Source organism: Lontra canadensis, unplaced genomic scaffold (assembly GCF_010015895.1).
Source record: "Lontra canadensis isolate GAN:19392208 unplaced genomic scaffold, GSC_riverotter_1.0 scaffold2, whole genome shotgun sequence".
Classification (NCBI taxonomy): Eukaryota; Metazoa; Chordata; class Mammalia; order Carnivora; family Mustelidae; genus Lontra; species Lontra canadensis.
Window position 1 is genome coordinate 36664880 of NW_022630996.1, and position 18302 is coordinate 36683181.

At 43.7% G+C, this 18302-nt stretch overlaps 2 protein-coding genes across 4 annotated transcripts in view; one reads left to right on the forward strand and one right to left on the reverse strand.

Moving 5' to 3' along the window:
* The window catches only part of LOC116876041 (retinitis pigmentosa 9 protein), a 191274-nt gene that overhangs the window by 110001 nt on the left and 62971 nt on the right, over positions 1-18302 (forward strand). The gene's annotated exons all lie outside the window — the stretch shown is intronic.
* Positions 4527-18302, reverse strand: part of FKBP9 (FKBP prolyl isomerase 9) — a 37934-nt gene continuing 24158 nt past the window's right edge. The window contains exons 7-10 of the mRNA XM_032871907.1: positions 14695-14881; positions 10856-11001; positions 8673-8836; positions 4527-5838 (exon numbers count right to left, since the gene is read on the reverse strand). Coding sequence (XP_032727798.1) covers positions 5662-5838; positions 8673-8836; positions 10856-11001; positions 14695-14881 — 674 coding nt within the window. The 3' untranslated portion in view covers positions 4527-5661. The remainder of the gene's footprint in view (positions 5839-8672; positions 8837-10855; positions 11002-14694; positions 14882-18302) is intronic.

Genomic DNA, 18302 nt, shown 5'->3' on the forward strand with positions numbered 1-18302 from the left:
AGACTTGATTAAGTAGATTATTAAAGGTTTGGGTTTTTTTTAAAAAGATTTTATTTATTTATTTGTCGGGGAGAGAGAGGGAGAGTGCACAAGCAGGGGGAACGGCAGGCAGAGGGAGAAGCAGGCTCCCTGTTGAGCAGGGAACCCGATGTGGGACTCAATCCCAGGATCCTGGAATCATGACCTGAGCTGAAGGCAGACGCTTAAGCAACTGAGGAACCCAGGCACCCCATTAAAGTTTTTTTTAACCAGACTTTAGGTTCAAGGTTTTCTCTTTAGTGTACCCCATGGAGCTTTAGGAAGGAAAAGATACGTGGGATCTTGAATAACTAAACTTGAATAACCTGAAACTTGTCCAAGGTTCCCTCAAGATTGACCAGTCCTGCTGTGTTTTATACTTACTCTGGTATTTCAGTACAACTTTAGTAGATAAGATAAAATGTGCCCAAGGTGGGACGCCTGGGTGGCTCAGTTGGTTGGACGACTGCCTTCGGCTCAGGTCATGACCCCGGAGTCCCGGGATCGAGTCCCGCATCGGGCTCCCAGCTCCACGGGGAGTCTGCTTCTCTCTCTGACCTTCTCCTCGCTCATGCTCTCTCTCACTGTGTCTCTCTCAAATAAATAAATAAAATATTAAAAAAAAAAATGTGCCCAAGGTGTAAGGGGCACAGGCATTCAAGTCAGTCAAACCTGGATCTGAGTCTTAGATTCTCTCCAGGATTCTCTCCAAGGATTCTCTCCTTGGTTTCCTCATCTCTAAAGTTGGGTATGAACTTGAGGTGAGGACTGAGTAAGTAAACAGTCACTTGTTCAACAAATCCTGACGTCCTTGCTGTGGGCTAGGTCCTGGAGAAACAGTAATTAACACATCCCCCATGCTTCCTGCCCTTGTGTAGCCTACATCCTAGCAGATGAGTCAGAAATAAGATACTATGAAAAAGCCAACACAAATATTTTAGAGAAAGTAGCTAGAGGAAGCTCTGAAGAGATACTATTTCAGCCAAAACCTGAAGGATAAGGAGCCAGCCATATGAGGAATTGAGGGAGAAATATTCCAGGGAGAGCTAACAAGGTCCCGAGTAAGAAAATTTAAGGTGTTCAAAGAACTGCGAACTTGTATAACAGTATTATGAGCAAAGGGAAGAACGGAATCATGAATGGCGGCAGGTGAGGGTGTCAGGGCTTTGTAAATCATGCATTTGGTTTTACTGTCCTTGCAAAGGAGTGCCATGGTCATGCAAAATGGACTGGTGGGGCAGATCTACCCCAGCGAATCAGTAAGGGGGCTGTTACAGAAGTCTGCACTAGAAATTACAGTAGGACGCAGAGAGAAGTGGATCATTTTCAGTAGTTTAAGTTTCGAAATGACAAGACATGCTTTTGGATTAAACGTGTGGAGTGAGAGAGGAGGAGGGGTCTCGAAGATGTCTGGTTTAATCAAGTGGGGACAGGAGAAGAAAAGAACAGCCTTGGGTGGAAGGTGTTGGGAAGGTTGTGGGGACGTACATTCTCTTTTGGACATGCAAAGTTTGAGGTGCCTGTGGGGTATACAAGGGAAGATACCAAATAGATTCGAGCCCAAAGGAGAAATTTTGGCTGGAACCATGCATTAAATATCTGTGTTTAAATGAGATCCAAATATGGCCAGTGTAAGCTGGAAGGAATCCCTTGTTCAACATTAAGGACTAAGACCACACAGAATCAAACACTATTTTAATAAGCATGAAAGTTTTATATCTGCATCTAGCAATAAATAATTGGAAGCACTGTTCTTAGTTTATAAAAAGATGCAGATCCCCCAGGAAAGTCAAGGGAAAATGTCTTCAAAGAAAGCAAACTTGGGACACCTGGGTGGCTCAGTTGGTTAAGTGTCTGACTCTTGGTTTTGGCTCAGGTTATGATCTCAGGGTCATGAGATCAAGCCCCACGTCAGGCTCTGCGCTGGGCCCAGAGTCTGCCTGAGATTCTCTCTCCCACTCATGCTCTCTCTCTAAAATAAATACATGCATATATACATAACATACAAAAAAGAGGCCAGCCTTGTTCCTAGACACCTAAGATGCTGAAGTGCAATGTATCAGTGCTTACATAGAGTTGCAGTCAGGTCAACTCTCCTGCCAAAATGAAATGTGTTCTGTCTTTTAAGTAAAAATTTTGAAAGGTATTATAAATTCCTAAGTAATCAGAGATCAAAACTCACTATAGGTTTTAACAAAATAGTGCAGATTGCTGATGCTTGCAAGGTAGCCTAGTGGTGTTTCAAGCACACAGGACACATGCATGCTAAAATGTTATGTTCACGGAGATATTCTAATCTCCCCCTGGGTATCAACAACCTACTTCATGTTTAGGGCCCAAAGTTCAAAATCTTCATAAGTCGTAAGTTAGGTGGTCCCAATCTAGAGCCTGTGAACAGCTTTCTATCAAGAGATCCAAGCTGCTTCAAGCAGCAACCCAGAAATTGAGTGTAAAATACGACTAAGAAAAGTGCTCTGTGGCATCTCTACCCTGTATTTAGCTCCCTAATGAGTACTCACAGTCATGCTGGCGGAGCTGTAACCCATAATCATAACACAGATGTAAATGCGTGTTGCAGCATAACGTGAGGCCGTCTGAGCAGCTGGTCCTCCCAGAGACTAAAGCCCCTGACACACTCACAGATAACTGAATGCCCTCCTTAGCAACAGGGAAGAATAAAAGTGCCCAGGGAGGGGCGCCTGGGTGGCTCAGTGGGTTGAGCCTCTGCCTTCGGCTCGGGTCGTGATCTCAGGGTCCTGGGATCGAGCCCCGCATCGGGCTCTCTGCTCAGCGGGGAGCCTGCTTCCTCCTCTCTCTCTGCCTGCCTCCCTGCCTACTTGTGATCTCTCTCTCTGTCAAATAAATAAATAAAATCTTTAAAAAAAAAAAAAAAAAAGTGCCCAGGGAGCCCCCAACAAGCCAAGGGTATAGAATGATGTATATTATACATTATTACTTATATGTAGCATTAAAAAAAAAATTAAGCCGAAGTCACAGAAACAGAGTATAAAAGTGGTTACTGGGAAATGGGAGAAATAGAAATTGGTAAAAGGGTACAAACTTTCAGCTGTAAGAGAAGTAAGTTCTGAGGATTTAATATGTAACATGGTGACCTATACTGTATAGTTTTTAAAATTTGCTAAGAGAGTAAAACTTAAATGGTCACACACACACACACACACACACACACACACACACACAGTGAGGTGCTAGGTCGAGGAGAGATCCTTTACTTGGAAAGGATATACATATATCAAATCGTAACATACACTTTAAATATCTTACAATTTTATTTGTTCATTATACCTCCACAAGGCTCAGGAAGAAAAGAAAAAAAAAAAAACAGAACAGGTGGCAGGCTGGAGACCCAAGAAGAGCCAGCATTTCAATCTGAGCCTGAAGGCCAGAGAAGACCAAAGTTCTAGCTCAGCCATTGGGCAGGCAGTTTAAAAACAAAAACAAGCTAAGGGTTCCCTCTGTTCTTGAAGCTCTGAGGCCCACAGACCTTAATTTCCCCAGAGAAACATGTCTTTTATTCAGCCAACCTCTCTCCACCACCATAGAAAACAGCCAGTGAAGAAATTCAATCAGAACCAACTAAAAATCAGAAGCAGAGAATAAACACCAGGTTTTTATCTTCATGAAGATGCGTAAGGATTGTGAGGTGTTACAGGTTAAATGCATTTCAAAGGGCAATTTAGCAAGATTATTAGCCTATCTAGTACACTGAAGGAATTCTGTTAAACAGAAAATCTGGAATGACTGTGTGCTCTATAGAAGACAGGTCGAGGAATGTAAGTTACCACGACAGCAGCAGCCGGGAGGCCACAGCATGCAACTCATCTGCCTTCCAAAAGCAAAGAGTCCCCGAAATTGCTTCTGCAGAGTAAACGGTAACATCTGCTTTTAAAAACATATATTTTTCTCTATATGTGCCAATCATTCGCCCATTTGCTCCCACTCTAACCCCTGTAGTCATTCTCCACCTTTCTCTGTGCCCCCAAAAAGCTGACCTCTAAGACTACTAGCCCCTAGCCTCCTCTTCCTTTGGCCTTTGGGTTGGGTTCAGCTAGTGGGAACCAGGGACAGGACAGAAAAGGGGGTGTCTCTGCCCTCCTCTGCTGTAGTACCAGCTACAGTTCTGGGCATGGCTGTGGCTCCTCTTCACCTTTCAGGCCTGGGGAGTAGAACAGCCTCCTGTTGGTGCTCCCCAACCACTGTTATGTTACCTTGACATCCTTACTAGGTCTCTGAGCCCTGTCCCCACTCTAGAGTTCTTTATGCAGCTTCTCTTCAGAAGTCTCATGTGAGGGTGTTTCCTACCAGGATGCTGACTGACACACCCCGTATACTCTACCTCACACTCCTTCAAATGCAGAGGCATTCCTTGAGTATTTAAGGGGACTGTCAACGGATAATTGAGGTGTATTCTCATGAGATCCTCTCAGCCTCCAAGTAAAACTCCACAAAACCTGACGTTATAATTTGATTTTTTTGTATACGAAACAAGTTTTCCAACATTTATTCTATTGAATGAGTGCATAGCATTTTCATGAACTATCTCAGGGCTACATCAGTACAAAACAGTTTAAATTAGTAATATAAAGCAGTTTCAAAAGGAAAATCATTGGTTACTTCAGGGTGGATGCTGCCACCACTTGGGAACAGAGGACATAAGGCAGCTAGGTGGTTACTGCATAACATGTGCACAGGCTGGCAGGTAACCGTGTCCTTGTTTCCCTACACAGAGAGAGGCCCTGGGCTTTTGGGCACCTCCCTCTCCAGGACATGAATGAGTGGAAATAGGTCACCTTGTTTATCTCTTGGGGTGACATTTCCATCTTGGTCACAGTGAGAAACTCTGGAGCATGGCTTAGCCACCAGTCCTGTGCAAATCTATCTGATGGAGAGATTCAGGGAGGACAGAGCAATGGGAGTAAGAAAGGGTGAAGCAGATAATCTTGCATAGCAAACACAAAATCAATTCTCTATTCGTGGTCCAGGATGCCTTTTTTTTGGTCCACTGATTTTCTTCTTAACTTCCAAGTTAACCCAGCCAATTGGAAAACCACAACAGGTAGGGCCTGATTAACTATAAAAGCACATGTGTATAAGGTGTGTGTATGTGTGTGTTTGTGTAGCAGGAAGTGGAAGCTGGGCATTACCAGAGCCTGTACAGGCTTTCGGGGAATACTGCTGGGACATGGCCTTCATCTTTCTGCTCATCTGGAGAACACTTAAAACACCAGCTAGTTAAAGAAAAAAAATGTGAATCCTCTTCATGTGGATATCCTGGACACTTTCTCTTCTGTTCCCACCAAGATGATTGTAACTTCTGTATGACACTATTTTCCTTCAGTAACAAAACTACCCGGAAGGCTCACAAAACAATGGCTGACAGGGCAGCCATTTCAATATTCTACACAGCCTCTGCTGAGGCATCTCACTTCAACTTTGTTTCGTATCACTGGCATGTGGCCTAAAATTCTCACCATGTGCATCGACCCATCCCTGACATGCCCCAAGTTACTGTGTGACCATCTACTGCTTATGGACAATCCCCTTTCTGAGAGACTCTCACGGCTCACTTCACATTCTGCCACGACAGGGGGCTTGGTGTCACACAAGTGGCCCGAGTCAGGTTTAGAGTTCATCATGTTTGGCCTCCTGGTCTTTGAGTTTAAATTCTTCCGCCGTGACCTTCCCATCTCCATTCCGGTCCTGGTTGGTGAACATATTCTTCACGATCATCTCAGCATCAAAACCAGGAGCAAGTTTCCCTTTGCCAGATGCCACCTGGGCATGAATGTACTCTGAGAACTGGAGAGAGAGGGAACAGGACACATCATGAGATACAGCAGCCAAGCCTGGGCCTGAACAGAAACTGAACAGAGCATCCCAAGAGCAATAGGGCTGGAATTGGAGTCTGAGCTCACAAAATGGACACAATTTTATGAGCTACACAAACTTTGGTTTTTCTTTTTTCCCCTCCAGATGAAGGTTAAAAATCCCTGATTAATGACTCTAGAAGCCCCTAGGTTCCAGCAGCCAACACACAGCAGCAATTGGAGCTATCCTGTCTTCCCTAATCAACCCTTAGTTCTCCACCAAAGGCTGATCCCCTAACCACCCTAGCCTCTGAGAACACTACTGCCTGCGATCATCCATACAATAAAAACATTATCTACTGTGTGCTGAGCACCATCCAAGATCCTAGAGTGACATCAACTTAAAAAAAAATCCTCCCCTTGTAATTCTAGCATATCCTAGTAGAAAAGACACAATTAAAAAGGAACATTTAGGGGGGCCTGGGTGGCTCAGTGGGTTAAAGCCTCTCCCTTCGACTCAGGTCATGATCCCAGCGTCCTGGGATCGAGCCCTGCATCGGGCTCTCTGCTCAGTGGGGAGCCTGCTTCCTCCTCTCTCTCTGCCTGCTTGTGATCTCTGTCTGTCAAATAAATAAATAAATTTTTTTTTAAAAAAGGAACATTTAAGAAATAAGTAAATCAGTGCACCTGAGTGGCTCAGTCACTAAGCGTCTACCTTCGGCTCAGGTCATGATCCCAGCATCCTGGGATCGAGTGCCACATAGGGCTGGCTCCCTGCTCAGCAGGAAGCCTGCTTCTCCCTCTCCCACTCCCCCTGCTTGTATTCCCTCTCTCACTGTCTCCCTCTCTTGTCAAATAAATCTTAAAAAAAAAAAAAAAAAAGAATAAGTAATCACATATTAGTTTAGAAAGTGAAATACTCTAGAAAACTGAAGAGTAGAGCCAAGCAAGGAAGATCAAGAGTACAGGTAGGGGAGGAGGTTGAGGTCCTGAACCAGCAGTCAGGATAAAACCCTAGCAAAAAAGGGAGACCTGTGCAAAGGCTTGAAGGAAGGGAGGGAGCCAGCCAAACAGTTATCCAGGGAAGTGTCTTCTGAGATGACAGGCAGCTGGTGCAAAGGCCCAAGGTGGGTGCATGCCTGGTGGTGGTGGAGAGAAGCAGCTGGAGAGGAAGGTACAGTGAGCAGGTCATGGAGAAACTTTGTGGGCCTTTACAGGCCACTGTGAGGACTTTGGAAAAGGGGGCTTCCGCAGGGTTCTGAGACAAAGCAAGCCATGATCCAATTTAAGTTTTAGAAGGATCGCTCTGGCTGCTGTGAGGGGTAGGGGTGAAAGCATGAAGACTTTCATAGAGATCCAAACCAGACACAGCAGGCACTGGACCATGGTCCTACAGAGTGGAGATGATGAGAAGTCGTCAGGCTCTGGATAAATTTTCAAGATAGAGCTAGAATGATTTCCTGCTGGATTTGTTATAGCCTGTGTGAGAAAGAGAGGAGTCGAAGATTACTGAGTGCTCTTGCTTGAGCAAGTGGAAGGACAGAGTTGCCATTGAGGAGATGAGGATGGCTTTGGGTGAAGAAAGTCCATGGGAGGGAGGTAGCAGGGGTTCAGAAAGTGAAAATGTCAGGTGGGTAGTTAGATGTAGGAATCTGAAGTAAAGAGAGAAGACTGAACCGGAGCTATAAGTTTGGAAGTCATGGGGCTTTGGATGGCAAAGCCATGGCACTGGTTGAGATCACTCAGGAAGTGACATTAAGGTGGAGAAGAGAACAAGCTTAGGACTCAGGCTGGGGCACTCCAATATGAAGAGATCAGGGGGGAAACTACTGAGAAGGACTTAACCTAACTCCAATATGAAGAGATCATGGGGAAAACTACTGAGTTTGTTGTAAGTTGCTTACACCATGAAAGTATGGTCTGGAAGCCCGGGAAAGAAGGCATCCTGCAAAGCTTTGTCTAAGTATGACGAGAATGAAAAGTGACCACTGGTTGCAGCAACATGACAGGCACCAGTCACCCTACCAAGACCAGGTTCAGTGACATGGAGGGAAAAATGTCTGACAGGAGTGGGTTTAAGAGATTTTTGACATTTTTGCTGTGAAGGGAGCAAAGAAATAAAAGAAATGGAAAGATGCACCAAGAGAAGGGAAAAAAGAGCATGTTTTCGTGCTAATATGAACCACCCAGTAGCCGGGAACATGTGACTGATGTCAGAGAGAAAGTGGAGAAGACTGGAGCCCTGTCCTCGAATAAGCAGTTACAGAATGGGCAGCATAGTGGAATTCAGCAAGGTGTGACAGGACAGACCCCTCTACTGCCCAGCTCTACGAAGTAGCATTTGCTACCGAAGAAACCGCCCAGCACCTAGATGATCAAGACAGGAATATGAATCCTGGCTAACTGCTGTGTAGCTGTGTGATCCTGGGCAAGTCACTTACCTTCTCTGTGCACAGCTGCTTCTTCTGAAATGGGGATGATGATTACATGGCTGCCACAAGGGCCAGGCAAGATAATATATGTGAAAAAGTCTTAGCATAACGCAGTATACAGTGAGCACCCAGGAACTGAGAACTGAATTGTGAGCCCTGCAATCAATCCCCATACCTCTCAGGGGCTCAGTTTCTTCAGAGGAACTGTGAGCTTCAACCTAGAGCGTGTGTTAGAAGTGCCTGGCACGTGAGTGTGTGCACGTTACCATCATCACAAGAAATAAGCACAGGTGTCCTCCTCACCCTGAGAAGGCTTCACATTCAGAATGGATGCCCTGCCCCGAAAAGTCTCCCTGGGCTCCTTTAGTCCCCCTTTCCTTCAAAGGTCAGTTACCTCTTCAAGGAGGACTTCTCCATTACCATCCTTGTCGATTTCTTCAAAGAGGTTGGGTGACACCTCACCGTTCCATATGAACATGTACCCCTCGGGCAGACCGGCCACGAGCTCCAGCAGCTCAATGTCAAACACCAAGACAGCGCTGCCGGGCACTTCTCCATCTGCCACACCAACAGGGGAGGAGACAGTGTTAGCACCACCAGACAGCAGGCATGCCCAGCTCAACCTCCCTCCCCCACCCAGGGCTCCAGCTGCCTCATGGACTGCAGGCATTTCTTGTGAGAGCAAGAAAGTTCAACACTAGCAAGAAGTTTTTTCCAAACTGTACAGGTTTTTTCCAAACTGTAGGTAGTGACCATTAGCGGGTCATGATATCCATTTACAGGATGGTGATCAGCATTTTTTTAAATTAAAGAATGAAACAGATAAGGTATTATCATGATATTAATTATTATCCTAGAAAGGATAGGTATAGTTTTATGAAACAATTTTACATATATAAAGCTAAATGTATATGTGTAAAGTGCATGTTTATGTGTGATATAAATGGGGAGATAAAATGTATTTCTTATTCTTTAAGAAGTTTTTACTTATTTCTTTTAGAGGAAGACAGAAAGGGTGCATGTGTGCACACACAGGGGGAAGGGCAGAAGGAGAGGAAGAGACTCTCAAGCAGACATCCCACTGAGTGCAGAGCCCAAACTGGGGCTCGATCCTACAACTCATGAGACCATGAACCGAGCAGAAACCAGGAGTCATATGCTTAACCGACTGAGCCACACAGGTACCCCCATGAAATGTATTTCTTACTGTAGGTCTTGGTGAAAAAAGTTTGAAAGCCATTAGTAGAGACTACAATTATAGAACTTTTGAATAAATCCCATAGCAGAACTTTAAGAATAATACAGTATGCCTTAAAGTCCTGATCTAAGATATGACTATAAATACAAATTTGTGAACAGTATATACATTATGAGCCCAAAAGAAATTACATAAGCATGTGAATATATATGTACATATATAATATGTCTTACTTGAAATTATTATAACTATTTATATATCCCATGGTCTTATAAGGTACACATTTTTTAAAGTGTTTCTTCTTGAATTGGGGGGAACTAGCAGGCAGTTGGGGTTTTTCGGTCTTTTTTAAAGGAAGCTCTACACCCAACATGGGGCTCAAACTCAGGACCCTGAGATCAAGAGTCACATGCTCTGTGGACCAAGCAAGCCAGACATCCCAACAGGCAGTATTTTTACAATTATTTAAAAATTGTGAAAAAGAGAAAATCAATGCAAAGTATATATCTCTTTTATAAGTTAGCACTTCCTATCTCTACTTCCCCACTCCAGAAAGTAGGAGCAAAAAACACTGAAGAAGGTGAGTTCCCAAATCCCCTATGTGTAAGACTCATTTTGGCCCAAATCATGAAGTACATCATACCAGCTGTGAGGGCAAAGTAAAGCCAGTATTTCCAGAACCTGAAACTCATCTCTTCCAAAAGGAAATCTGCATAGATAGCTTACAAGTTCAGCAGAAGTGAAAAGTGAAATCCTGTAGCATTCCACTGTCCCAGGAACCTGGTCCAGAAGGAAGCCTCAGCTTCACTTAAGACAAATCACCTGTAAAGCTCCTTCAGACATGTAAATGTCCTTCAGACATTTCCTACACATGGCTTTGAACACTCAAGGCTTTTTTTCACAAAAACTCCTGCTTTCTTAAGGAGGTGTGCGGCATTAACAAGGCATTAACACTGAATTCACAGGACTCTTTAAACAAAGATGCTAAATTTAAGTATTAATTCATGATATTAATTATTATATTATCACATGTTATAGTATTAATATATTTTATCTACAATAAATATATTTTAATTATATATAATGTATATTATGATTATATATTATAATATTAATTAGTTAATGATATTAATTATAAACCCAGAGTTTCTTTGGAGTTTTTTTAAGTTTCTTTTTTTTAAGATTTTAAGTACTCTCTACACCCACTGTGGGGCTCAAACTCACAACCCCAAGATCGAGAGTTGTATATCCGTCAGTAGAGCCAGCCAGGCAGCCCTGATTCTTTGGGTTTTAAATGTAAGAAGCATATTGTGGTTCTAAGCACAACATTCAGACTGTGAACGTGCCCCAGACATCCCGTAATGCTGTTGCTTACTCACCCACACCTGCCTCCCCATAGCCCAGGTGGGGTGGAATGATCACTGTCCGTTTCTCTCCAACGCACATCTCTCTGAGACCCATATCCATTCCCAACACAACTTGTCCAGATCCCAAAACAATATTATACGTCTTGCCTAAATTCCACCTGAAAAATGAAACAGAAGAATCCCTGGTTAGGTCATCAACCCATTGGTAGTTGAAAGCGTTTTCGTGAGAGCACATCTACATCACTTCTATGATCTTTCTGTCAAAGATACAAAACCGCTGTCTAATCGGGAGAAAACAGCAGACAAGCCCAAATTAAGAAACTAAAAAAATAATGCAAAATTCTGCAAAATAATGAAAATGTGATCTTCAAAAGTGTCAAGAAAATCAAGGGAAGTCCGAGGAGCCATTCCAGAGCACTGGAGCATATTGAATGGGATCCTTTTGCTATAAAAGACCATATGGGAACAACTGGCAAAACTTAAGTGGGGTCTGAGGATTAAAAGATAGTAACATACCAGTGTTAGCTTTCTGGTTATAAAGTATGTGTTGGATTATGCAGGAGAATGTCCACATTTGTAGGAAATATGCACTAAAGTACTCAGGGGTGATGGGATGTCATGGTGGCAACCCACTTCTCAATGATTCCAGGAAAAAACAAGTTCTTTGGACTGCTCTTAGAACTCTTCTGTATATTTTAATTAATATCCCAGTAAGGAATTTTCATGAGAATTTGAAAAACACATAATAGACTCTGGGTTTTGGATTTAGCAAGACCTGTGTTTGAATCTTGCTTCTGCCACTTAACTGGACCCTGAGAAATAAAATCCTCCCATTTTCCCATCTAGAAACTGGAGATAGTAATAGCCATCTCACAGGGAAATATTCTCAGTAGTAAATAATATTCTCTGCTGTCACCAAGGAGAAAAGCGTAAAGAGCTCAGTAAGAGTACGGCCTTGAGTGTGTGGAGCGCTTATGTCTGCAATAGTTTTTGATTTTAGAAAAATAACTGGAAGTTTAACCTGAGCCATGGTTTAAATTATCCTTGATGTCCACAGTTGCTGTGATACCCACATAAATAATCACCTCGATCACTACTGAAAATAAATCTCTTTCCAAACATATGGCACTACTACTTTCTACCACTTCCTAAAGATAAACAATGGGGCTATTCTTCAGTAGCAAGGAAGAAAAGCCTCCCCAGTATCTTGGAGTCCCCTTGATGCCTGTTACCAGGTGGTGACAGCAGGAAGGCACAGCCCCTTTGGGTTCACATCCCTTTCTCAAGCTCCCCAGCCTTCCCTGGGGGCAGGGCTACCGCCACCTTCTGATCTCAAACTGGTTCCCATGGCCAGGCTGGTTGTCAGGCACCCACCAAGCAAAACAGGGTTTGCATTTGTCCTACCTGGGACAATGTCAAAACAAAGCCAACTCTGGCACAGGATGCCTTGGCCCATGGCCTGTGGGAGGGAGCAGGACGTCCTCTGTCCCGCCTCCCACACAATTCCTCCTTTGTCAGCAGCACAGAGACACCCTCACACTGCCTTTCTCCAGGGACCCTTGGCGACCTCCCACAGGACTACTCTGTTTCAAAGTCTTACAGAATATTCAAAAACTCATTTAGTTGCCAAATAACAAAGGTTTATTCTTCCTCTCTGAGGCCAATTTAAACACACATTGAGAAAATCCTCCAAGTGAACATTTTGCTTTCATGTGTCACCTCTGAATACCCCAGGAATTCTTCTCCCTCAGATCAACCTTTTATTTTTATTTTTTTGCCAGTTCTTCTCTGACATTCTCCTCATTCCTTCTGTGCATTCCCAGCTTCCCATCCACTGCAAGCTTCCTGTTTCCCACTTGCAGGCTGCCCTCTCTGGCTCTTTGCCCACATTTCCCTCCACCCTCTCAGCAGCCAGCCTCTCTCAACACTGAGCAAAAGCACCCACAGCAGCACCTGCCTCCTTGTTTATGAGCCCGTGGACAGCTCGGGGTGGGAGCAGGTCTCCCCTCCCTCCCCCACACACAGGAGGCAAACACCCACCAGACATCCCATTTTCCCATCATCTTGCAGCTTACACCCAGAACAGACCACGGGGATGCCGGATGTTACTCGTCAGTGTGGATTTACACAGAACGCAAATGACTCTCATGGTCTAGAATGGAGTCTGGTGAGAGGAAGGAACATCACATGGCTCCCAGATACTCTGTAGGAATGTTGTGAATCCACCAAACATTAGAAGGCAGGAAGGCCAATTCTCCCCACCCTACATGAGAAGCATATCCTGAACCCACTGAGAAGGAATTCCTTTGTTCATTTGCCACCCCCACTTCCCCTCACCCCTGCCCTGGACTAGGAGCACCAGACAAGAACATGAACATTAGCAAGAGCAGTGACTGCAAACCACTGACCTCACAGATGATTCTAACCTTGTGGACCATTTTCACATGCATAAGCTTGCTTGACCCCCAAGCAACAAGTCATGCTTCTTCTCCACTGCCCTCAAAGGCTTCTAATATGAATGCAAGGAGGTTGGTTGTAAAGGGGTTCCTTGTAAACCTGAGCCCCGGAAGCTAGTACGTATTTCATTGATTCTATAATGCACATATGTTCACATTTTAACATCTCTGTAATTGCGATACACTTTATGATCAGCAGCATGTTAAGTTTTACTTTCTCTGAGATACATAAAACACGATACTTCTAATAATCAACACATTTTAGATCTGATGAAAAACACTAAATGTATTAATACACAGGATCTCGAAGCACCAAAGAGAATATTGTCAAGAACGTGTCCCTAGGGCTCTGTCTCCGTGTCTGGCTCTTGCCAGCCACCCACAATGTCACCTGAAGCTAGAAGGCAGAGGGGCTGGTGGGAGAGAGAGAAGGCCCTCCTCATGCAGCATAAATGCAGCAACTCATATTTATATGAAGCCCTTCTTTCTCCCCAGCCCAAACTTAGGAATCTAAGTCAGGTCCAGTTTGAAAATGGATGTACTGAAATAAAAATATAAAAGCTGAAAATGTTTCTCTCCCAGAGAACAGAATATTTTACTAACTTACAACTACATATGAAGATTCAGAAACATAAGAAGCAAACCTCCTTTTTACCAAAATTGGCCAATGATACTTGTTTATACTGTTGATTCCTATTAATAAAATTTCAGATTCACTTCGATCAATTAACATTTATAAAATGCTCCCTGTGTGCTATACTCTGGGCTAGGTGTAAGGAACAAAAATATGAATAAACATGTTGGGTTTCTCTAAGATATTCAGATCAGCAACAGAGATGGAAACAATAATAAATAACTAAAAATAAATAACTATGTTTTGCTAAAAAAATAGTAACTTAAAACATTATGAGACACAGAAATAGGAGCAGCTGGTTCTTCCTAGGAATTAAGGAAAAACTTTGCAAAAAGGGAGGACATTTTAGTCATGGCAGAAGTTGGCCAAAAGGAAGGGTTTAAGCAGTGCACATCTTGCACCACTGCACCTGGCAGCCCTGAGGCAAAAGATGGGCCCTAATGGAAGATGAGATCAGTCAAGCAGAATGGAGCTGACAAGTAGAGCCTAATGCACCAGACTGTGGAGTTTGTAATGTAGTTGTGGGTTAATTTTTAAGGACAGCAGTTATAAAATGACATCTGTTTTTTTCAAAAAGACAATTTCACAGGAGCAAAGTGAGATTATGCATAGGAAACTTTTAGAATAATGCACCTGAGCAGTGAAAAAGCATGGAGAGAAAGGCCCTCAACCAGTATCTGACAAAAAGAAAAGGAGAATCCTGGGAACCTACAACTGTTATCCTCCAGGCTTACTCCCCTACCATCCCCAGTGGCCCTTACGTGGAATCCAGCAGAGTCCCATCCAGAAGCGAAGCATTGTAGTGATACTTGAGGTAATCCCCCTTCTTACTCAGCACGGAGCAGTCAGGAGGCTTATAGTGGGAGGTGATGCTGATGGAGTCAGAAGGGTTGTGGAAGTCAATCACATGGATGTCAAACACCAGCACGGCCGAACCAGGGATATTCCCTAAAGGTCAGACACAGGAAATGAATGAGTGAGTCCTCCAAGTGGCAGCACCTGTGCCTCCCCAGTGTCACCAGGGATTGTCCCCACAGACCTCCAGTGAGAAATACAGGGACCTAGAGAATACAGGAAAACCTAGAGAACAGTGGGAGACCGAAGCTAGAAGGGCCATTAGAAGTATCCTAACCCTCCTGGGGAAACCGAGGCACAGAGTTGCCCAGGATCACACAGCCAGTTAAGAACACAGTTTGGACTACAATTCAAGAGGATGAGCTACTGCCCATGGGATCGCTGAGCCTGAAAGATGTATGCTGAGTTCATCACAGACGAGGAAATTAACTCAGCCAAATTTAGGCTCACCTGGCTCCTACAGAAGTAAGACGGGAGACGAGAAAATCCGCTGTAGAGGGAAAGTTCACTCCAGTCCCCCATTGCTGTGCAAGAGAAACTAAGCTAACAGATACGTCACAGGGGAGAAACTCCCAGCCAAAACTGGCCTATACATACCCCTTATGATATAGTATACCTAACAGTTCACAAAGTACTTTACAACACATCCCAACTCTTCTACACAAAATTATTAATATAGTTTTCTTTTCCATCATCTCCACTTTTGAAAACATTACCTCACATCTGAATAACATTTTGCAGTTTACAGAAGTATATTTCACATACACTCTCTCATTTTTTTAAAGATTTTAGTTTTAAGTAATCTCCACACCCAACAAGGGGCTTTAACTCACAATTGCAAGACCAAGAGTTGCAATTTGTACTGACAGAGCCAGCAAGCACCCCTACACTCTCTCATTAAATCCCTGCAGTCACCTTGTTGGGGATTACTGTAAACCCAGGATTAGCAGATGCTCCATGAATTTAAGGACAGCTCAGGGGGCTGGCGAGGGGCAGGGGAACTCGTTAAACATATGCATCAGCAGTTTGACATGCCCCCAGATCATTTCAGAAAAGTTGAAATGTAACACTTTGTAATAGTGTTACTTAGGGGGTGGCTGGGTGGCTTGGTCAGTTAAGGATCTGACTCTTGGTTTTAGCTCAGATCGTGACTTCATGGGTCATGGAATCAAGCCCTGCTTAGGGATCTCCACTCAGCGGGGAGTCTGCTTGAGATTCTCTGCCGCTCCTGCTCACATGTGTGATTCTCTCTCCAAAATAAATAAATAAATCTTTTTTTAAAATTACCGTTCTTAGAATCAAGGATGTATAATACTTTCATTAGCATTTTACAGATAAAAAGCCCACTCAAATAGACTTTGTTCAAGAAAACAGCACGGCTATAGAAAGAATTCAGATAAAGATGTGTGAACACTAACAATACCTACCTCCCACCCCTGCCACACACGATTTTCTGTGTCCATTTCTCGGTTCCTCTAACACACACACACACACACACACACACACACAAACACACATACAGTGGATGCTTATTAATTAAGTACTAAGAACACTTCTAAGTGCTTTCTGTGTACTTATTTATTTAGTTCTCATGATAATCCTATATTCCCAATCTAAGAGTGTTTAGAAGGTAATTTGGAAGTTGGGGGATACAAAACGAGGAAGCAATGTTTCCACAACCCCTCAGACAGGATCCATTCTCCCCTTCAGGGCTGCAAACACAATCAAGCATCCTAATTTCAGAGCGGACCCTGTGGAAAAGAGTAGACAGCAGAGAGGCCTAGAGCTTTCCAGAAGGCCTACTCCCTCCCTTCTACCAGACCTGCAGGGAAAAATGGCCTCAACAAAATGAAATGCCAAGAATGGAGCTGCAGAACCCCATGGAGAGCCCAGCATTTCATTCCTTCCACAAATATTTATTGAATGTTTACTGTGTGCTTGGCCCCATGGTATGTACTCCGAGTCCTGACACCCTTCTGGGGTCAATCCCTGAGAGATTAACATTAGGTCCTATGCAAACCCCACAAAGAGGCCAGAGAGATGCTAATCCAAAGAAGACAGAGGTTCCCCACCCCCCGGCCCTGTGCAAGAGCACCTGGGGGGTACCTGTCAGACTGTCCCTGCCCCCACAACAACATATGATTTGAGATGAAGCAGCCTCTTAGCTACAGAATTTATGAGTCTTCGGATGTTTCCCAGAGCCTTATATAATTCTTTGCAGAGCTCTGTCTCATACTTGATAGAAAGCCAAAAGGAAAAAAATAATTTCAGCAAATGTTTTCCATCAATACATTATTTTTAGAGAAACGAAGGATTAATCCTGAGGGCTTAGAAAACACGAATCCTCAGAAAGTATTTGTCTATTTCTGTATGTATTTGAGTAGAAGTTTACGTGATACAAAACAGTGGAGCATCATGACACAAATAGGACATGAAGCAAGGCTTGTTGACTATGTCTTAAGTTGTGACCTGGTGTGGCTTTATAGATCAGATCTTTAATGGGGCCCCTTGCTGGCTCAGTCATAGAGCATGTGATTCTTGATCTCGGGATGGTGAGTTTGAGCCCCACACAGAAGGCAGAGTTTACGCTAAAAAAAAAAAAAAAAGAAAAAGAAAAGGAATCTATTGTATTTATTAGTGTAGTATTATTAGTGTGTATTTTCACTTCATGGTTGTACTAGTTTCCTATTGTTACTATAACAAATTTCCACAAATTTGGTGGCTTAAAGCAAAGCACATCTATTCTCATAACTCTGGAGGGTCCAAAGACTGAATTCAAGGTGTTGGCAGGGATGCGTTCCTTTTGGAGGCTTCGGGGGAGAATCTGTTTCCTCAGCTTTTCCAGCTCCCTGTAGCTGCCCTCATTCCTTGACCTGTGGCCCCTTCATCCAACTTCCAAGCCAGCAGCTTAGCATTTTCTCCTCTCTCTGATCTCCTGCTTCCCTCTTACAAAGGCTCTTGTAAGCACCTCAAGGCCACCTGGATGACTCAGAATAACCCCCCACCTCACAACCCTCACCTTAATCACACCCACAAAATCCCTTCCACTGGGTAAGGCAACATATCCACATGTTCTGTGGATAGGACAGGGACATATTTGGGGCCACTATTCCACCTACCACGTTACAATGTTTATTCCTGCATGGAGGGATTAAGGGAGATTTTTGTTTTCTTTCATTATCCACATTTTCTTTTTTCTGAAGTCAGCACATATCATTTGTATAATGTTTAAAAGGGGGTTTGCTGGGACGCCTGGGTGGCTCAGTTGGTTAAGCATCTGCCTTCGGCTTGGGTCATGATCCCAGGGTTCTGGGATCCAGTCCCACACTGGGCTCCTTGCTCAGTGGACAGGCTGCCTCTCCCTCTGTCTGCCACTCCCCCTGCTTGTGCTCTCTCTCTCTCTCTCTCTCTGACAAATAAATAAATAAAATCTTAAATAAATAAATAAATAAATAAAAGGGGGTTTGCTATTAGAGTGACAAAAGTGTTCTAAAATTGGCTTAAGGTGATGGTT